This window comes from Pteropus alecto, unplaced genomic scaffold (assembly GCF_000325575.1).
Source record: "Pteropus alecto unplaced genomic scaffold, ASM32557v1 scaffold125, whole genome shotgun sequence".
Classification (NCBI taxonomy): Eukaryota; Metazoa; Chordata; class Mammalia; order Chiroptera; family Pteropodidae; genus Pteropus; species Pteropus alecto.
In genome coordinates this window covers 1,443,805-1,465,770 of record NW_006436888.1, presented here as the reverse complement: position 1 = coordinate 1,465,770, position 21,966 = coordinate 1,443,805, and the positions used below count along the sequence as shown (strand labels likewise).

At 50.8% G+C, this 21,966-nt stretch overlaps 1 protein-coding gene across 1 annotated transcript in view; it reads right to left on the bottom strand.

The window, feature by feature from the left end:
* Positions 1-1,009: 1,009 nt before the first annotated feature.
* RCC2 (regulator of chromosome condensation 2) overlaps positions 1,010-21,966 on the bottom strand; it is a 23,180-nt gene continuing 2,223 nt past the window's right edge. Inside the window, exons 3-14 of the mRNA XM_025048523.1 lie at positions 18,543-18,670; positions 16,872-16,965; positions 13,462-13,605; positions 10,608-10,739; positions 10,125-10,213; positions 8,671-8,785; positions 6,552-6,718; positions 5,385-5,565; positions 4,975-5,080; positions 4,229-4,301; positions 2,228-2,305; positions 1,010-1,560 (exon numbers count right to left, since the gene is read on the bottom strand). Of these exons, the coding sequence (XP_024904291.1) occupies positions 1,456-1,560; positions 2,228-2,305; positions 4,229-4,301; positions 4,975-5,080; positions 5,385-5,565; positions 6,552-6,718; positions 8,671-8,785; positions 10,125-10,213; positions 10,608-10,739; positions 13,462-13,605; positions 16,872-16,965; positions 18,543-18,670 (1,412 nt within the window). The 3' untranslated portion in view covers positions 1,010-1,455. The remainder of the gene's footprint in view (positions 1,561-2,227; positions 2,306-4,228; positions 4,302-4,974; positions 5,081-5,384; positions 5,566-6,551; positions 6,719-8,670; positions 8,786-10,124; positions 10,214-10,607; positions 10,740-13,461; positions 13,606-16,871; positions 16,966-18,542; positions 18,671-21,966) is intronic.

Sequence of the window (21,966 nt, the reverse complement as noted above, 5' to 3'; positions counted from 1 at the left end):
GGCATTTTAACATCAAGACAATGACAAGTGGTAACAATAGAAAAGCAAAAAACAAAACAAAACAAAACAAAAAAACCCAACTCAATATTTAACTTTCTCATCCACCCAAGTCTCACTCTGAAGTTCTAACCCATCTCCCCCATAAGCACCACTGAACTACAAAATCTATTTTAAAGCACCCAAACCAGTCCAGACCCTCTCAAAACCAAGAGCCCCAGCCTAAAGCTGTCGCCTCTCTTGGGTCCAAGTGAGGGGAGGGTTCCGGGAAAGGCACCTCGTAACTCATGCAGAGCAGTGCGGCGCTGGGGACGAGCTCGGGCAGAGGGCACTTGGCAGGGAGTTGGGTGGCAGTCACAGCATCTGTGCTGACACGCGGGGGAGAGGGACTTCTTCATAATCCCAACTATTTGGTACCACAGCCAAGCAAATGTGACTAGAAGACTTAGCAGAACTGGAACCCGGGTCTCAGAGACACTGGGTCATTCCAGCAGGATCCAGCCGGGGTGGAGGGGAGAGAAGGAGAGAAGCACGGAGGTGATGAAGGCTGGTACATGAGAGCTGGTCCTTCCTTGCCAGGACACCAGAATGCACTTCTTGCTGCTGGCTGACCAATCTCTAATGGCGAGTGCTGGCGAGGTGGCCCCCGGCTCCGCAGGAGCCTTAGAGCCGGTTCTCAAACCACATACACTGTCCCCACAGCTGCCCATCCCTCAAGTCCCCACCGAGTCCACGACCACCTGATTTTTACCTGGACTTCTTTACAGCTAAAATGGATATAAATGGCTAAATGCGGACCCCAGAGCCCCCACCAGGGGGGAAACGGCAGATTCTGATAATGTCACAGCCAAAAGGCAGTAGGGCTTACGAGCAGCCAAGGGGAGGACAGACCAAAGGCTGGGCTCAGCCAGTCTACAAGAAAAAGCGGGAAGCAACGACCCAAATGCTTCCAAAGCACGCGGGCGTGATTCTGGCTGGAGATCCACCCCTAGGGACCCTCTTTACCTAAACGCTGCCGGTTCCCGTAAGGAACGTTGTTTTTTCTTTTTTTTTTTGAGTAAATGGGGACTCCTCTCCCAGGTAGCACCCACCCGGATCACAATGCTAATTATGACTGTAAAGGGGAGTTTTGAGAAGTAGATTTAGGAGAGGGGTGGGGGAAAAAGGAAAACTTAAAAAAACCTAGATTGCTCAAAGTTTCTGCCTCTTTTGTAGGAATGGTTAAGTCAACTATGAGCAAATATTTTAATTAAACATTTAGAGAGAAAAAACACTTTGGAAAGCGTACAGAAAAGGTAGTTGACGTTGGATCACTTATAAAACGGAACCTCAGGGAGTCTAACAAAAATGCACCTTCGGTCGACTTTTGCTCGTTTAAATTCCTCGTTCTGACTTCCCGTCCCAGTGCACATGGAAATGACAGCTGCCGCGAAAGGTGGAGTGGGGACTCCGGGACAGTCAGAGGGTGCGGGGGTTATACTCTGGCAGTTTCTTGATCTTCTCTTTCTCGGTCTCACTTTCATCTCTCGCGATGACCAAGGAGTGTGAGTAGCCCATGGCAACCTGGGGGAACAAATCAGCGTTGGGCGTGCGAGGGCACTTCAGCGCACAGGCGTGTTACTTAGTGCACAGCAGACAAGCACAAGGCAGACAACAGGACGTGAGTCAGCTAGGCTGGCAAACTGGGTCCACATGGAGAGAAATGGAAGACTCCTGAAAAGTTCATAAAACCCCTGTACTTAAGGCCAGTAGTCTCAGTGTGACCCGTCCCCAACACCGTGCCGACCAAAGCCTTCTAGGCTGCCACGGGGAGAGACGGAAGGAGGCCACTGAGCAGGGCTTCGCCGCTACTGTCAGCAGGGGCTGGTGGGGGACATGCGGGTCATGCTTCCCATTCCCTGTGCCTCTCTGGACCACAATCCCATCTTGGCAGACACAGGTGGCAGCCTACTGGACATAATAGCGGAGCTCACACCTCATCCCCGGCCCCACTTCCCCAAGGGTGTGTATGTAGTCTTGAGCGCAGGTACAAGGCAGGCAGGAGAGCCACTTGCTCTAGAGCCCGGCCCGCGTGCCCCTGTGCGTGCTCCTGCTCATGGCTGGGGGTCATCAGAAGACTCTTAGCACAGGCAGCATGCAAAGACCACAAACAGGCAAAGTGAGGTACAAATCACATTTTCTCTCTGCTACCAGCACCTTCTGCTTCTCACTGGCACAGGTCCTCGCTCACCTGCTCTGTGAAAACGCCGTCCAATGTCTTCACCTCCTGAGCTGCGGTGGAAGACTTGGGCTTGTGGTCCCCATAGCCCTGAAGAGGCAAGCAAGGAGATGCTCAGGGAACTGAGGTCGCTACGGCACGATCCGAAACAGGACAAAGGCAACCCGCTAACTGGAGCCACAGCCAGACGCTGTGGGGCCCTCCGTGACCGAGCTCCCGCTCAGACACTGAGGCAGGCCAGGTCAGAGTATTCGCCCACCAAAGCTGCTGCCCACAAGTGACCAGTTCATAACGTGAGCAAGACCAAGATGCTGAATTATAACCTATGAGGATTTATGTGATGACGGGTACCTTCTGGGGAGTGGCACTGGTGAGGTGACACCATCATGAGCCCAGGAAGAAATGGCAACTGCAGCCCTTCAGGGTTACAAGGTCACAAAGAACGGTGGCCATCTACTCGCCTACCCTGTGGTCTGGAGACCGAATAGCCATCATCTGTTATGGTAATGACACCAGAGATAAAAGGGACTGGTCAAGGGCTGCCTGGCGGAGTCACATGCAAAGGCGTGGGAACGGGCGACTGCCAGGCCAGCAGACCCCTCGGCTCAGCTCAGAGGGGCCTACAGGGCGGGCACGGAAGCATTACTCCTTCCCCTACAGTGAGTGGTTCCCCCAACGGCCACACCATCTTCTCATTCCCGAGAGGTGGCCCCAAAAGTTCTTGATTCCCTTCTTTTTTTTAAAGTTGATATTCAGAATCTAGTTCTGATAGGCCCCCCCAAACACCCTTTAAGAATAGTCCATCAAAACGGCCCGATCCTCAGGTCTCTCAAGGTTCTGCACGGGCCCGCCTCCGAAGGGGCCGCCCTCAGCGTCTGCTGCACGTGGATCCCCCTCAGAAGCTGCCGGACCAGAAGCGGGTGCGGAGCACCCAGGAAAAGATACGTTCGGCCCAGCTGTCCTCGAGACTGCTCGCGGGATCAAGCCCGCCCTTCCCTGGCCTTGGCACCCCGCCGGCTCCCGCCCGCGACAGGAGGAAAGGGAGACAGACCGCCTTCCCAGCAGGAAACACAAGAGCCAAGGTGAGGATCAAATCGCAACCAGAACGGGCGGACCGTCAGGACGGGCGCCACTGCCAAGCTGTTCTTCTTGACGAAGAAATTAAAAGTTAAGGACTCACCCAGCACCAGAACCCGAGAATCAGAGACATTTGGTTGGGGAAGGCCAAGTATGCGTGAGAAACCAAGGGCCATCGGCTGTAATCACTCATGTGACTGAGATAAAAAGCAGGGAACACAGACTTAAATTTATTTAGGAAAATGAGAAAAGAATGTCCCCAAATGACCTGGGGCTGGCCTGATGGCACACTGCTATGTGGAGCAGCAGAGGCTGCTTACTGAGCTTTTAGAAACGCTTCGAGGACCCGGGGGGAAAAGCAGATTCGAAGCATGCTCACCACTGGGCACGGCGTCTGCACCCCCTGGAGATGGAGGAGTGACCGTGCCCGTTCCCATCACCCTCGCTCCACGACCGTGGCTTACAGAATGCAAGGGGAGGAAACGAGATCTGGAACTTCTCGATTTCCATGTTACAATGTGGACAGAAAGGACGCGCAGTTACAGGGGACCCGGGAACGACGCAGGGTCGGGGGCACTGATCCACCTGCAGCTGAAAGTCTGTCTGCGTGTAACCAGTCGGCCCTCCGCATACGCAGATTCTCAACTGTGGGATTAAACCATGTACACAGGATTGAACTGTGTGGGTCAATAGATCTGCAGGAAATTGAAAAAAACCTGTGTCTAAGTGGGCCCACGCAGTTCAAACTTGTGTCATTCAGAGGTCAACTGAATTTGTGGGCACAGAATAGTCTTAGAAGCTCACGTACCCAAAGACTGGGGAATGTTATAGATCTTAACACAACAAGGATAAAAGACACTTTCTACGGTCTATGTGCTTTTCAGGCTCAGTTTCAGCGAGCACGAGCTGGGTCCCGCCCCTGCCACACCAGCTTACCAGTTCCCCAAAGGTGGGTGACGGGCCCCAGCTGATCGTGCTCTCGTCCGCAGCCACGATGATGCTGCTCTTCCTGCAAACAGGCAGAGGCGGTCACCACCAGGTCCGGCAGCCCGAGCCCCAAACCCAGGAACCACAGGGCCCGGACTTTCCCGTCTCATCACTCCAGGTTCCAGGGCTCTTGGGGAGCGGGGGGATCACTTTTGGGTGAACACACACATTGGGAAAAGGAGCGACTGAATCAGGGTGAAGTGGGAGCTCGTTCTGAAGGGGGTGGAACTTGATAACCACTCAGGCGAGGCTGGCGATTTCAAAAGATTATAAAGCCACCCACCCCACAACCGTTAACCCCACAATCTAGCCGTTAACTCCTCAAACTCCAGAGAGCTTACCAAGTGTCCTCAAAGTAAAATGAAAAGTCACTGACTCAGAGATCATTTCTCCATTCCAGCATCTGAGTAACAAATCCCACCATAGCTCCAACTAAATATAATTTTGAGCCTATAATATGAGCGAAGCACACCAAACCTTCAAAATGACTTTCTTTCCATGAAGGCAATGGAACGAGAGTCATCTGTTCTAAGACCTGTCAACCCTCTTGACAAGTCCCTCTCTGGGATTGGGTGCGTCCGATGCCCTGAAGGGGACAGAACCCTCAAGGGAGAGGCACCTCCCATGTGTGTCCCATACTCCCTGGGCGGGGAGAGACACCTCACCATCCGGCTCACCAGGAAACAGTCACGTACCCACAAGCCAGGCTCCGGATTCTCCAGCCACAGAGGTCCTGCACGGCCTTTGGGTACATGGTAGATTCACGGGACGTGTTGGTGGCCCCCCAGAAAAACAGACCACCTAGAGAAAGACAAACATGGTCCTTCCGTGAGCTGCCATCTCAAGAACTAAAGTCTCATCTTCAGTACCATCAACGAGAAAGGCAAGTGGATAGGGACCATCATGCAAGATGCTCAGCACCGGTGACAACGAAGGGGTGTTCTGTTGGAAAGAACACTGGGAAGAAGCCAATGAAATCAAGGCTCTTGGTCTTGGGAACACTGACAATGGCTACGTGGCTCCCACCGGAACACTGCCAGGGAGGGAAAACCACACATGGTTCTGGACACCTTCCTCCTGAGACCCAGATGGAGAAACCACTGACCCACTTCACTGACGGCGAAGGAGCAGGTATAGCCGGCGTAGATCTGGGACGCCCCGCGCCCGGGAAAGTCAAACAGCTTCACCAGGCGGGGGACCATCTCGTCCTTCTGCTCAGCGTGGCCCAGCCGGCCGTAGCCGCCGAAGCCCCAGGAGAAGACGCGCTTCTGGGAGTCCAGGACCAGCTGCGGGAAAGAAAACACAGGGTGGGGACAGGCCTGCCAACAGGAGGGGATCTGGTGCAGCAGCTAATGGCCAAGGGGCTGAAACACTGTAGGGATCTGTCCTACCACCTAAGGGGCGAGGTGACTGCAGCAGGTGCAGCAACCCGAAGACACGTGTTGTTTTCTCTGCCACGGACACTCTTTACTGTTCTTAATTATTAAAGTCACAAGTACCTCCCCCTCATCGGAAGCACGAGAGTTGTCTGCAGAGCAAGCCGATGCTTCCACTTCCTGTGATAATACTGGCTGAACTGCAGAGAGCCGAGACAAAGCCTGCCTGCCTTGTCTTTAGACGCCCCCACGAACATGCAGGTGGTCGCCACCTGGTCCCTGACGCACAGAGCACTGACGTTTCAACAATTTAAAACCCATCTTCTTTTCTTCTCAGCATCTTTGATGCTTACTGTTTGGATCACGTGAAGGTTCAACCTATTACAACTTGACCTAAGAACCCTCAACAAAATCTGACTTCACCTCCCCTGACAAGACTATAGAAATGAAAATCAGCTTTTAGACTTGCTAGCCTGAGTCACTGTGCAACCGACGGAGAAGATGACCCCAGGGGAAGCAGCCATGCCGAGGTCACTCAGCCAGTCAGCCACCACCAGGAGACCAGCCTGGTCTCTGGACTCCCAGGACCATGCTCTTTCAACAGAGAAGAGAATCACGTTTGACTCACAGGCGGTCTCAGCGAAATGACTGCGAGGAGACAACTAAGATGCAGAGAGATGCATGCACGTTGACGATTAAAAACCATTCGACACCTCTAGTCCAGGATGTTATCTATCCAGCTAGGACACCCATGTTGTTCCATTAGACAAAAGCCATAAAAAAGTGGAAAACTGCTTACTATATGATCCCAACCCAAAACGTCTGTGCAAGACATGAAGACAGCTGTTGACACATCCACACCCTGCACATGCAGCAAGAAAAACACTCGAGCTCACCGTGTGGTTAGCGCCGCAGGCCACGTCGCGCACGACCACGTTTGGGACTGGCAAGATCTGTCCGTCTTTCGTCTTCTCGATGAAGATGGCCACTCGCCGGGGCACCAGCTCGCAGTCGTACTCTATCCGCTGTGCCCGGGCGATGAACTTCCCGTCTGAGTTGTGTCCTGCAGCGACCAGAGCCAGCGGTCAACAGCAGCCGTGGCGGAGCACCACTCATTACGGCGACAGGCCAAGCACCTGCCCCGACCTGGGTGGCCAGGCCTCAACAGGCCCCTTTGTCAACCAAGGCAGTGTTCTCCCATCTGAGGCACAACCCGATTAGTGGATCATGAAATTGAATTTGTGGGTTGAAACCAGTTGTTTTTAAAAAATGAATAGAATAAAAAACGCCAAAGGATGCTGCTTATAAGAACGTTATTTTGTGAGAATTCTTTGCAGTTCTACGTTCAGATTGGGTTGCATTGTAGAATGTACTTCTTACTGTGGGCTGCAGGCAACGAAGCTGAAAGCTACTAGTCCAAAGGAATGGTCTGCACCCTATTTGGGGGCCTCTATGAAGAGCCCTGGATGGGCCAACAATGGACAAAAGTGCAACATACGACCTCAGACTTGTGTTTTTATGCATTACCAGTAACCTAAATATATCATTACGGTTGGGAGAACACGAGAGTTCAGTGGCACATTCTCTCCTTGCCTTGCCTGACCCAGTAAATGCAGCGTGAGGAAGAGTAGGGGTGAGTGTGTGTGCTGGCGATTCATTTCTCCAAGGTCACATGCATGTTCCAGTTCTGAAAGGGATCTCTGGATTTGGGCAGAGATTGAAAACAGGTTTGAAAGTAAGCTGGCGAGTGAATAATAATGGATTCTACCGATATAAATCAAAAGCCAATGTCTCAATACCTTCAATGAGTATAAACTAAGCAGTAAGACTCCATGCAAAGTACTTAAATGGTGACTGGTATACAGTAACTGCTGGGTGTCAGCCGTTATTGTTACCAAGGTCATCTGATTTTCAACTTGCTAGGACGAGGTGCTTGTTTGTAGATCTGGGGCAGCCACAGGCAGCAGGGGAGCCACGCGTTTCCGGAAGTAGACCAGAAACGCACTTCCCATGTTTTGCACGGGGCCGCGGACAGCATGAGGGCCTGTGACTATGGAAACCGTTTCTCCAACAGTCTCTGGCAACTCCTTGGCAACCAGCACTGAATGTGCGTAAGGAGCTGTTCTTTCTTATTCACTTCTGACTTGAGGTATATTTAGTTTCACAAAGTCACTGTTCCCTAAAGTCTAAGGCCAGCGAGATGCTCCTCGTTCTATTTATATCGTCTTCCATCTGCCGGCTTCCAATGACGCGGAGCCCCGGCAACCCAGATCCGGGGGCAGCCACGGATCCGGAGTGGCATGCAGCGAGGAGCCAGCAGAGGGCGCCCACACCTCACCTCCTACTCGGAAGGGGATGGGGTGGCGGGCGGGAAGGCGCCAGGAAGGGGAAAAACACTTTGGTGTCAGATGCGAAAAGAAAATGGAGACCTTGCACAAATGCAAGATCGAGAGACATTTTCCACTTACGGAGAATAACTTTCTGAGTTTTTCTTTTCTATTCAGTGAGGTACGTTTTTGGATGAGCACATTCTGTTTAGGGATGAAAACGGGAAGGGATCCCAGTCACTTTTAAATGTGGCGTTTTTTGTTTTTGTTTTTTACATGTGGTTCTCCTCACGTATGTACTGAAAACAACTGCCAGACCAGGGTTTCTAGAACAAACTTAATCTCGTGTAATTTCCTCACTTTTGATAAAGGTGAATCTTTAAATATGAGATTAAATGAAGGTGGTTTGATTTCTTTTTTCCACTTCGAATCCTTTTATGTATGAACAAACTCCCAAAGCAGAAAAGAATCTTTTGTCAGACTGGAGCCCCGACTTTTTCTTTAAGGCAAATCCACGACCCTGTGAGTTGTGACATGCTGTTCCACCAAACGTAAGACCTACTTAATGGCCCAAGGCTATTATCTGCGATCAATTACTCACACTTCTAACACATGTCAGCCCAGTACTGACTTCTGGTTCTAAATATACAGTTAGATTACAGAGCTTTTAAAAAATATACTTCCATACCCAGCTGACCATATTCAGGGCACCCAAAGGAATAGAGGTTTCCTTTGCAGTCCATTATCATACTGAATTCAGCCCCACAGGCCACTTTGGTAATTGGCTGGCCATTGTACATTATCTGAAAAGACAAGACAGGAGACTTTCAGACATTTTTTTTTTAAAAACAATGATTAAAACGTCTCTACCTCTCTGTAGGTTTGTGTTGAAACAATTACTAGGCTACAAAAGAAATTTAATGGACTCAATAATTCTGAAGGCAAAAGCTTAGAATATAAAGAAACACTCCGTTGACCCCCATAACTTCCCAGTAGAGTCAGGATCAAAGACAGGTAAACTGTATCCCAGGTCTTTGTAAACCTAAATCACGATGCCTGACACTGTGCCTCGCAAGTCCTGGTGCCCAGTGAGCGCTGAATTATGCTGACCGGTGTGGGCAGGAGGGTTAAAGAAAACAAACTAACAACCCTCAAATCTCGGTTTAGTTACTAGGTTCAGCCTCAACTTATAAAAGTTTTTATAAGTGTTACTGTGGACCAATAAAATGAACTGTCATACGTTCTCCATTATGTCTATAGAGATACTTGACCAATGGTGTTAACTGTAGATGTGAACAAAAAATAAAACGTTTCAAAATCGGTAAATTAGAAGACAGCAAAGGCCCTGAATAACTTAACATGGGATCTGGAAACAAATCTGAGCAATTAGAAAATGTGCTATTTATTGCACACTGCTCAGCCTGGGAAAGGCCCCGACAAGCAGCAGAGGGTACGAAGTAGCAGCACCGTGGAAATCAGCGATGGAACTGGAGATGGGGAGGGAATCCCAGACCCTGTCCACTGGTCCCTGCTTCTCTAGAAACCTGACATTCCACTGTAGGACAAATGGCTGACAAAACGAGAATACTTCAAAAATCCTCAAACCACAGATCGGCTTGGCCAATCTCTTTTAAGATCAAGAAATCTGATTCCCTCCATCATGAAACCACTCATCACACACACTTATTAGCATTTTACTACCTTATATTAGTTCATTTTTTAGGTATAAATCCCACCCTCAAACTTATTGTAGGTTTTTTAGGACGAAGAAACCACCAAGCTCCTATTTGTGTTCTAAGTACCTGGCAGGCGACTTTTACCTTCATACAAGGTCGAATCTCAAAGTATTTGCAGATAATGACAAATCACATCCATATAACATTCCTCACTTTCTTTGGGATAGAACTGGCTTAAAACAAGGCCTCTGTGACAAATTATTTAATTCAGAAAGTAAAACTGCTTTCAGGATATTTTTCAACTGTGAAACCTGTTTTAAAGACTATAGCATATGAATTCCACCCAAACCAGCTAGACTCCATTTTTACAAGGGATCAAGAGAGACGTACAATCTCAACCTAGGATACCGAGCACAAACGCAAAGAGAAACAAAAGGCTGTCAAGGCCGAGCAGGGAGCGTGGTACCTGTGCAGGACTTGGGACCGCGTCTGTCTGGTTGCCGAGGCCCAGCTGCCCCATCTTGTTCTCTCCAAATGCGAACACGGAGCCTGTTTCTGGAAGGAAAGAATGATATCACAAAAGGAAAAATAATACCGAGGGTTTTGAACCAGATTTGGAACCAAAGGCTCCAAAATGATACAAACAGCTCCTTTGCCAAAAAGAATGTAAATAAGGCAGTATTCCAAAAGGTGCTGGAGCGGATGCCTCATGGCTCGGAGCAAAACCACTTCCCAGCAGAGAGGCCCAACGCCCTGCCCTGCCCTGCCCTGCCCTCCCCTCCTCACAGCCTCCCCGGCCTATGAGGCTCTCAAGGCCTTCCAGAAGCACCCACCCAGGCTCACTGGGGCATCTTTCTGATTGTAACGGAGTCACAGGGCCAAGACTAACCCACCACCCAAAGTGGACCAATTGGCCTCTTGTCACGTTAAGAAACCAGCCATTCCTCACCTGTCAAGGCCAGGGTGTGGTTCCGCCCACAGGCTGCTGACACGATCACTTCGTGGCTGAGACCCTCGATGAGCCTGGGGGCTTCAACTCTCTTGGTGTCGCCATGTCCCAGCTGTCCCTTCTCATTTCGACCTGCAGACCAAGAGCAAGATAAAGTGGGAGGCAGAGAGGGCGGCCAGGGCAGCCTCACGGAGCAAGTGGGATCCCTTTCAAATGCAGACAAATCTGGGTCTCCTAGAAGGTACCCTCTAAAACAAGAGAACAAGGTGAAAGCTCTGGCTTTTCAGGCAATGGCTGGCTTCCTGAGGCCTGCCTCACTGGGTCGGGTGACCAGGATAAGATACACGGCACTGTCCCCAGAGATGTCCGTCTCCACCGGCAGCCAGCCTCCAGCCGCCTACGTCAACTTCTCTGACCCTCTTTTCTGGGTCACCGGCTGGGACCCGCCGTAGGGACGTCCTGCAGCTCTCTACGACCAAGGGGAGTGGCCAAAACGCTCCGTTCGGCCTGGATGGCAGACACAAGCAGAAGGGCTCATGGAAACTCAGTTCTCACTTCTCGCGGTACCTGCCAGACCACGATTCTCTCATTCCCTTCACTACGAGATGTATTTTAAGACAGCAACCGTTTCAACACCTGCCTCACAAGAATTTAATTACCTCAGTGCTCTGGGCACCTGCTGTGGACCATTTGGTTTTTGCCTGTCATTCCTCTTCCTTTTACTGCCCTATAAACAATGCTCACTAAACAGTGCCAAGCCCACCTCCAACGGACCACCCTTCACAGAGCCCTTAGCAACCCGAGGGACAGACAAACGCCAGACATGCTCCAAACACAAGCCCTCCCTCTGGAGCTGCACTGGCTGTGGGGTCAGGTGGCAGTGAGGCCTGAGGTGGTGACCCCGGCCGCCGAGTCCCCTGCAACACAGAGGCCCTCTGGCAAAGCCCCTCAGCTCCAGAGCGGGCATGGCGAGTTGCGGGGCCAGAAGGAGCCTGGATGCCCCGAAGCCTTCCCTAGTTTCAACACAGGCTACAATAGTTCCAAAGCAAAATAAGTCAACGGGCCGCTTGCAAGTCCCTCTAGCTGAGAAAAAAACCATACTCGCTACCGAGCATTTTGGGAAAATTTTACAAGGCCAGAAAGTCAGAGCGATTCAGGGAGAGAGTCGCTGTACCCTTCTCCAACAACACAACTTTGATCATTAGATCATGGGAAACCTGGCGAGCAGAGCCACAAAGACGAGCACCCGTCGTCCTGGAGACGGCCTGAGAAGCGAACGGCCTCTGGCTGCCCGAGGAAAACCACACCTGGACGTGTACTTTGATTTCAGTCCTCTAGCAGTAGAGGCAGACGCAAGCTACCCAAGTTCACTGCGAAAGTCACTTTAAACACAGAACAAGTGCTGGGTGCGGTTTTTCGGCACCTGAGCGGCTGGCAGGTACAGACTCTCGTGAGTGATGTGCTGTAGCGCTAATGCTTCCGGACTCTGGACAAGGCCCCTGAGCTTTCAGAGTGACTACTCACAGTGGACCCGTGACATTCCCACTGGCCGGCCACCCCTGCAGCACCGAGTCTGCTCACGGGGCCGTGTCTCTGCCCCGGGGCCATGTCAGAAGGACAGCCTTTAGAACCATCCCCTGCCCACAGGGTCAGCGCAGGGGACATTTTTAGAAGCACCACGGAAGTGAGATTCAGTAGAGACTGGAAATAAGGCATTTCCAGTTCGGCACTCTGACAGAGGCTGCTGTGTTCGGCGCTGGAACGCTCAGTGGGAGGGGTGCCGGCGGGGAGGGACACAGCTCTGTGCCAATCAGGAGAAAATGAAAATCGAGGCAATGTCAGCATGTCATCAAGAGACTATGAAGTATAAATTTGGGCCAGACACACTTGTTAGCTTTTTTTTTTTTCAACTGAATTACAAAATTAGCAGAGTGCAGGGAAGACAACAGATGTTAATATATTTGGACTTTGGTACAGCAGCTCATGAAATTGCAAAAAAAAAAATGGTTCAAACAGACCGAAATAAAAATGCAGTCATATGGGCTAAAAGCTAGCCAAAGGACCAGAAACAAAGGGCAGGGACAAATGCCAACACATCCAGCTGTAAGAAGCGGCCGATGGCTCCCAGGAGGGTATGGGGCTAAACTGAGCCTTAGCTGATACCTGGATTAATGATCTGGAAGGGAAACGGGCAGCAACGCACAGAAGCCCTCTGCAGGGGACACTGAAATGGAAGGGAGCTGAAGGGTAAGGACAGCGACCTGCCAAGTACCCAAGTGAGGACATCCAGCAGCAGGGAATGCAAATTCGGAAAAAGTAAACTGGGGAACAATATGAAGAAACAAACAGAACAGACAACGAGCTACGGAACCTGCAGACCTGTGTGATCCCACAAACGGAGGAACGGGACTGCGGAGACCCAGGGGCTGATGTCACGATGTGGCCTCCATAAAAGCCAGGGGCATTTAAAGTGGCGAGAACAGAGGGCTCACGTCGCACTGCGCTGCGGAACAAGACGGCGGGCCTAAAACAGGGAATTTAGTTCTAGGCACCGTGATATCAGGAAAAAACAGATTCTAGCAGAATGTGCGGGGAAAAGTCGCTTAAAGAGGAGGATGCAAAGAATTAGGGGGCTATGCAGAGACAAAAAATGGCAGAAAAGTGGAGGAAGGTGATGTATCTGTAGGGTACAGATAAGACTAGTGGGAATCGGGGAGAGGAAATGTGGGCTGCGAATAAGGGAGCCCTGCCTTAGAGGGAAGGCACATGAGAAAGAAGTCAGCCCCATGGGGGAATGGCTCCGTGGGTCACCCCAGAACTCAGCCTGAGCTCTCAGCCCAAGCTCGGTACTTACCCCAGCTCCACAGCTTCCCTTCAGTGGTGATGAGAAGGCTGTGGGCTGCACACGACCCCGAAACCACCGTCCGCACGCGGACCCCCGACAGGCACCCATATCTGTGGGGCCCCCACAAATTCTGACCAAGATTGCGGTAGGCAGCTGCAAAGAGAAATATGCAAATCAGATGGCCGCAGTGATGGGTGGGTGAAGAGCACTCTAAAGAAGTCACTAGACCAAAGGATCCACTGTGCTATGTTGCACCCTCAACATGATGGAGCATCCCCAGCGGACCACCCCCAGCTGGTGCACACCCAGGCAGTGGCCACACAGGCACTGACGTTCCACCTCCTTCTCTGGCCCCAACCCATGTGGACCTCGGACCCACGCTCAACGGCTACTGAGCATGCCCACCTCCAGGTGGCTAAGAGGCTGGGTGCCTCCCCTCCTGCAGCCCTGTCGGGGTTGGGGTCCGACCCAGAAAAGCCGGCAGCGGACCCGAGTCTCCCTCGCCCTCTCCCCCGCTGCCAGGCTCCCTTGGTGCGGGCTCCGTGTGCCCCCATCCACTAGACACTGCCTGCCCTGCAGTTCTTCGGGGCCTTGGCATGAGGGCCCCACGTGACACCTCTGCCCCTTCCCCAACCAATCTCCCACCATTTGGTTTGCTCTTTTCTCAGGGGTCCCCCCGTGTTGGTCAGGTCATGATCCCTTGCCTTTGCCCATGTATTCACTGCCCCAGAATGCCCCTCCCTGACCTGCTTGTTCTTAAAACCTCAGGCCAAGCACTCCTCCTCCAGGAAGCCCTCCCTGTCATGTCCCCCTTTTAACTCTTTGCTCGCCATACCCCGGCACCCCACAAATCTGTCACAGCACGTGCCCTACTGAATTCGCATGCCTCCGCACTGGCCATCCGGGGCCTCACCCATGCCTGGCGCATGGTGAGCACTCAGTAACATCACTAGGAGCACGGGAGGAAGAAAGAGCTGCCTTCTCTAAAATCCCCACTTTGTCCTATTAGTGGATGGGGCATGGCCAATTTTTTGCTTAATATTTTCAACTTGGGGCTCTCGAGGACAGAAATATGAGCGTGTTTCTAGGCTTCTGGTGACTGCTATGAAATGCTAGCCACTGCCAACTCAATTGTGTCAGGTTGGTTCAGATGTGGGAACTGATTGAAAGGCTGACTTCTCCATCAATTTCCTGGCTCCATGGAGAAGAATCTGTAAAACTGTTCAGGGTCACCCCCACCCTGCCCATGCCCATGCCCCATCAACAAAGGACGCCAACCTTGTCCTCTCACTTAGTGACAAGGGGCCCGTCAGGCAAAGGAGGGCAGCCCGGATTCAGGACTACAAGTCGATGTTACACATAGCAACAGCCCTGAGCTTCTCCACCCGAGGACACCTGTCTACTACCAGAAGGTGGACAGAAAAACCAACAACTTCTTGGGAATAGGGAAACCAAAAATGACAGCCTTCATAGGTTTCATTAACTTCTTTAAGAAAAACCCAAGGCCTGCTTGTTATCACAAAATCCAAACGAATGCTAGCATGAGTGACGTGTGTTATCTGTGTGAAGAACATGGACACCGTGGAGGTACAGATCCTATGGTTGACCCAGCTTGGCTAAGTGGACCCGTCTCATGGGTAGGGGGATGCTGATTTGCCGAAGCATCTTCCTTCTAGAAGCTTCTGAACACCAGTGCCCATGATGTCCTCAGCCCGGCAGAGGCAGGCTTTTTCCTGGCCTCCTGAGGAACCCTGGCAGAGTGATCCAAGTCAAATCAAAAGGCCGGCAACAGCCCCTGGCCCCTCGGCCAGGCTGCAGTCGTGAACTCCCGCGGCCTGGTCTAATCAGAGAGGGAGCGTGAACCCCTGTGGTATCCTGCAAACAAGCAAGGCGTCCTGTCATGCTGCCAGTTTTATAAGATCCATGGCGATGTGCACGCAAGGGCTCTCCCAGCCCTCGCTGAGAGAAGGTACGCTTCAAAGATGGCCAGAAATTGGGGGAGATTAGGGTGGGAGGGGAAGTCGTCCTTCCCCTCACGTTTGGCACAAGCGGAAAAACAAATCCTGCCTCCCTTCCCTTAACGTCTACTGGCTAGGTCACGAAGGGCCGAGAGGTATTTAAAAATACCATTAATGTTAAAAAAAAAAAAAGTATGTGCGTGTGTACATACATACGTGTGTATGTGTATTACATATATATACATGCACACGTAAAATTTCATTCAGAGGGAGAAAAATCAGGGAAGCAAAGGTAGGAATGAGAGAAGACCAAAAGGCACTCTAAAAATGGGCCCGATAAGGGCAGAATTTCTTCGACTGCAGCATGGGAGCCATCTTTAACTCACAAGGAGGCTTCGCTACCTTCTGAGCCTCACCCTACACCCACGGGAGTCAACTCAGCCTCTGCTGCCACTTTCCACTAGAATTTACTTCCCCTTTCTGAGGCCGGGTGTCTGTGACCGGGAGTGGGCCACTCATGTGAAGAGCAGCTTTGAGAGGAGATGCCACAGGGCTGGCAGACTTAGGTCATCACATGCCAGGAGGGGTTTCCTGGAGACGGCAGCTGCCAGGCAGACTCGGGCCCTAAGTCTGGGCCCTTTTTCCACAGTGGGAGGAAATGGCTCGGACCCAATTCTAACTCAGCTGGACCCCAAGCGGGCGCTGCTGCAAACTCCTGCCGTTTTTATGGAAAAGGATGATCTCCACTGGCCTTCTCGAGGCCCCCGGGAGTGTCAGGGCGCAAATATTTGCTCACAGGGCAATGCTGGAAAGCTCTTTGGGAATCTTTCCAAATGAAATCAAGAAACCATAAAGTGTGGCGCTGTGCCAGCCTCCCTTCTCCGGGATGGGCGGTATTCTCTAGAGGAACGACATCAATTTTCTAAAAGCATTTGGGGACTGAAGTTACTTCTTAGAACTTCTCTGCTACCCCCACTCTCCAGACTGTTACTTGCGCTGTCAAACCAGCTCCTGCAACAATTTGGCAGCTTGCAAAAGAATGTGGACTCTTCTGAAATGTCTAACAGTTTGACATGTGACGTGTGACAAATGTCTAGGACATTCTGACATCCCACAGGACCAGCCTCTTCGTTTTAATGAAGATAAGTGACATGAGAAAGGAAGATGGAGAAAAGGCGTCGACTGAGGCTACTATTTCAATTGTTCCGATCTTAATGGAATTGGTTTTTTCAAAGCAGAATTGTGAAGTGAGAGACTCACAAAAGACCAGGGTTCAAATCCGGTTCCATCATTAGAGAGGCTGTGTGACTTTGGGCAAGTTACCTGGCCTCTCTAAACATTCTTGTAAATGACAAGAATACCTACCTGGTGGATGGTCACCAGAATTACATAGGATACCCAACATATAGGAAGCACTCAATAAATAGTAGCTTTTATATTTTTAGAAACTGTTTCTCATACCTTGTTGTTTAGGCACTTCTTTTCGACCAATCAAGTCCCAGTTGGTTGCCCCAAAAATCAAAAGCTGCCCTTTGCACTTAGACCCTTCAAGTTTCTACAGAGAGAAAGAGAGAAAAAGAAGAATTAGCTTGAAATGCTCTGTCCAGCTTTCTAAGTCTGTCCAACAACAGCGGGAAACAAAAATAATTCACTGTTAGCCAGTGGGCAAAGGCCCGAGGTACTCACCACTTCAGTGTGCTAATCCCAGCCCTGCCCCAGCCACTCACTTGTTATGCTCAGGCTTATTTTTATCCTTTCTCTTTAAAACATGTTTTGCAAAACATACATACATAAACAAGCCAAATGACATTCCTCCCATCCACAGGTATTTTCAAGAGGCCTGTCATATCACCCGGATGTCCTTTGGGGTCAAGTCTACGTTTTCCCACAAGCGTGGCGCTCCAGAGACTTCAGCCTTTAGGAGCCTGTCGCCTCTGCCCAGTAATTACTCCAGTACTTTCCCACTGTTCCTCCAGGTGCCACCCACTGTGCCAAGAGCCTCTGTGGGGCAGACATCCCAGCACCATGATCAACTTCTCCACTGGATGAAGACACTGGACAGCATAGGCAGGGCAGATCTGACCCCAGTGGCCTTGGATGGGCTCATCTTCATTGCTGGCCCATGAGATGGGGAACAGTGGTGACTGGAACAAGGGACCACCTGGGGCTGGGCCACACGGTGGGGGGCGGTGGGGCTGTGGTTCCCAGGCAACCGATTCAGTCCTCCTCCTCACAACACAGTCATTACAGCCACACACTCTCAGGCTGTCAATGGAATATAAGCCATTTTCGAGGTCACTGTCCAATTCTGGGTGGCACTCACTGTAATACCTTGGCACTTTGCTTCATTTCTGAAATGCCCAAATATACTTTTAAAATAGATTGTCAAAGATTCACCTCTGAACTATCCAGTCACACTGGCAAGGGAGGCAGTAAGCTCCCTTCTGCTCTCGTCCTCTGCATCCTCCTCCCAGGACAGTAGAAGGAAAGAAGTTTCTTTCTGTTTACAGAATTGTTCTTGGAAGGCTCAAAGGAAAAAATGCCAAACGGCTTTGGGTCCAGTCATTCTAACCTCTACGCAGTGACTGCCCCGGCGGGACACTTGGCAACATCGTGCATCATTTGTAAGATGAACACATCTTCACTATGAATGAATCAACTTCCTCTTAGGGACCTCTGTGTGACCCAAATCTGACATCATGGGCACCCCACAGTACAGATGCTGTCACGCTGGCTGCTGCTTGATCACATTTACATGGCTGGAGGAAGATGGTCTGTCTATAGCAGAGGTCCCCAAACCCTGTGCCGTGGACCAATACTAGTCTGTGGCATGTTAGGAACTGGGCTGCACAGCAGGAAGTGAGTGGTGATTGAGGGAAGCCACTCCCTAGCACTAGCATCACCCCCTCAGCTCCACCTCAGATCATCAGGCATCGGATTTCTCGTAGGAGCACCAGTCCCTGATACCAAAAAGGTTGGAGACCGCTGGTCTACAGGACACCTCCGGCAGTCAGTGTGTGAAGCGGAAATGAACAGCCAGGAATGGAGAATGACTTGGCTGCACTTAAATTATTTAGAGAACGACCTTAATTGGAGGGTAGTCCACCCCTGCGGCACCCAGACTCAGATTACTTGAATGGAAGCCGAGTTTCCCCTGGTTATCTCCCCTTCTTTGTTTAACTGGCAGGCCTCGCTAGAACATTCTACAGGTCTACTGCCGAAGACAAATGAATGGCGGCCAGTGGGTTCTGTCAAGTTCCCTGTGGAAGGAGCAGCAGACATAGGAAAGAACTAAGACACCGTGGGATGAGCTGCCAGGCCAGAGAATGGCAAAATAAGGGGGGGGTGCCGGGGAGTGGTGCTCTGGAATGACACCACTTCAGGCCTGGCAGTCTCGGCTCTGCCCGGTGGACAGAAGGCTCCAGGGAACCATGTGTCGCAGTCACTGTTAAGCACTCAACACAGAGGTGCAGTCACCACAGCAGCAGTTCACCAGCCTGACTGGCCACTGCAGGACCTGCAGCTCCACCAGACTCTGCCGTGAGTTGTTGCGTAGGGGAGGGGTCTCTTCTGTGACCTGGAGATGCCAGCATCTGCATGAACGGTCAAAGGCTTGTGGACACCGGCCCATCAAGCCAGCTAAGCATTTACACAAAAATCCAACCTTTCTGACACAAGGTGTAAAGAACCTTGGTAAATTGAGTCTGCTGCCGTGACAGCAGACTGAGTCTCACCGAAGGGCATTAAGTGTTATCTTATTCAGGTTTTTTAACGTCACGGGCCTTAGTTCCTCATACGTCAGATGGAGGTAGTTGATTCTTTTAGTGCTGTTAACTATACAAATGTATGCTGTGGGTTCTTGACCTTTATTTTTCTATAATTTAATTCTTCCCTCTATTGTCAATGAAATAAAAAAATTAAAATAAGGAGTGAAACTACTTAAGTCACAGACATGTCCCTGTCAGATAGCCGACCAGGCCCCAACGTGGGAGAGACCACAGATGCCTGGAGGCTCCATGCAGAGGCTCTCCAGTGATGGCTGTGGGGGCTGTGAGACTCTCCCAGGTAGAATCCAGCCCACAGTGATGGCCCAAGAGATTGTTTTTTAGATGAGCTCAGTGTCTGCAATACTGCCTGTCTAAAGCCAGAGACGCTGGAAAAAGTCTCCCCAACAGAATGAATGGATTTCACTTCACCTTGCTCCTTCCTGACAACCCGGTCACGTAAGCTGAGATGAACCGCCCCGGCAGAAAGATGCACTGAGCTTCTTCAATCAACAAAATGGGATTTCTGGTCCAAAGCAAGTTTTGAATTATTGCCTAAGTGCAAGGAGCATGTTTATGAGGCCGAGAGTCAACCTTTAACACACATCCATTAGGAAGACTGCTGCTCTTGGCGGAGGGAAGACCGTTCAGAAGAACGCCAGCAAACAAAAATTCCCTAATGAGCTTTCAACTCAGACTTCAAGCTTGGTTTCCAGTTGTATTTACTTGGTCCCTTCGGATGGGACAGATTTGTCTATGGGTCTACAAAACTTCAGCAACACATCACTGGAAAAACTATAAAGACCTGGACAGCTTGTGACAGTCAGTGTGTTCTCTAGGATTATGCCCAGGCTGCTTGCTTTACCTACAGGGTTACGAAGTTACAGGGAATTCAGGCTGCATCAACCCTAGACCATCACAACATGCTCATCTGACAGAACTATATATGAACTTGAGGTCCTTGGAGAGAGCATTTTCCAAGACTGAAATCATAAGCACGTTTTTAAGAATGGTGTAGAAGAAGAGTTATAAAACATCTTTTACTTGAGGCGGCTTTGCCCCTTAACCATACAAGTCTCTGAGGTTCCTCTTTCACAAGCCCAACGTCTGCAGTTTTAAGTTAACTGAAGGCAACACGGTTTCAGACAAACTCCTGGCCACTGCTTTCATACAAGAAGCTCAGAACAGTGGCGAGGCTTGCAAAACGCTCAAGTAACAGCCTCTTTGACACAGGCAAAGGACTGCTGTCGGCTGGTGGCAGCAGCCTGGATTCCCAGGACGCTTAACAGGCAGAGATCTTGTGTTTCCCTTGGAGCCCAGGATCCTGGGGCCAAGGATACTGGACAGGAGACCCACGCAGGACTGGGACTGGGACAGTGCCGACCAAGACCTGTGGGAAGGCAAAAGGGCAGCATGGGCCTGGCCTTGACCCTGGACCAAACTCAACGAGTGCTAATAAAAGCCTACAACTTGAGACGTGCGCTTCCCACGAGGCATAAAAGAGCATCATTTTCGAACCCTGTCTCCTGAGCCTAGAATGGTGGGCTGACCAGTGCAAAGGAAACAGCTTTGTTTTTTAAGGAGGTGGGAGAAAGGATGTAGAGATATGAATATGTACATATACACATTTCTCTTGGGAACTTTAAAACATGTGAGATGTAAAACAATAAACTGACGCCTGCCTGATCTCCCAGTTAAGACTAAGAACAGGGCCATTCCCATCAGACGAGCAGCTGTACCAAGCTGGTGGGAAGCCTGGTGTCCCTTTGCACACTCTGTGACTACCATCTTGGGTGAATCCCAGCACTTCCTGACAAAACTCACTGCTCTAATGGGCTGGCTGTCAACTGAGTGGAGAATGAACACAGCAGAGGCAGAGCCCACCTGCCCTTTCTTTTCGTCTGTGTAGCACAGTGACAGGAGAGCAAATGTCCCACAGAGGAACTGGACTGGTCAAAGGAACAGCTCCTGTGCTTCAGTTTCTCAAGGCTGTGGCCATTTTCACTGGCACTGGCCTGGCCCCCAAACCTAGATAAGACATTTCAGTGACGTTGCCTTTCACTTCATGATCCTCCACTATCTAACATGTTGACCGTTTCACGTTTCACTGCGGGGGTGTATGGGGGGGCAGTTATCAAGCCCTTTCACACCAGCAATGTGCAGAGGCATAAGGATGACATCAGAAAACACCTAGGCAGTGTGGAAATCCGGCCCCAAGTGGGCTGGGACTGGGTCCTTAAACTCTGTGCCCCAGTTTCCTCATCTATAAAGTAGATGTAGAAATGCATTATTTTCAACCAGTTAAACACTGCCACTGCTCCTCTGAAGAGCACTCTGGTGCTGTTAACCCTTATACACCGTCTGGGGAGAGCAAAGGCCTTCTCTAGATGTCTGACTCTAGACCCTAAGTGGAAGCTCTTACTTTTGGGGGGTTATCTGAGCATCTGGTGAAAGCTCTGAGTGTCTACCAAGCACTCGGCCCACACTACTAAACTTGTCGGTTTTGAGGCTCGCAGACCCCAGATTGAGATCTCTGACTGCAAGGTTTTTGCAGACACGTAAGTTGAGATGGTCACGATCTTAAATTAAGATTTGAAGGCCCAACTCTAATGAGCAAATTCAAACCCACTCAGACCACAGAAGATGCTTCTTGCCCTGGGGGGATGCACTGAGCCATCACCCTGCACTCGTGCCTTCGGACCCCAAGCGGTGAACAAAGCCTAAAACACTTCTCAGCCGAAGGGGGGGCTTCCCGACCTCCAGGGGGAGGGCTCTCCCGAGCATGCGCCCTC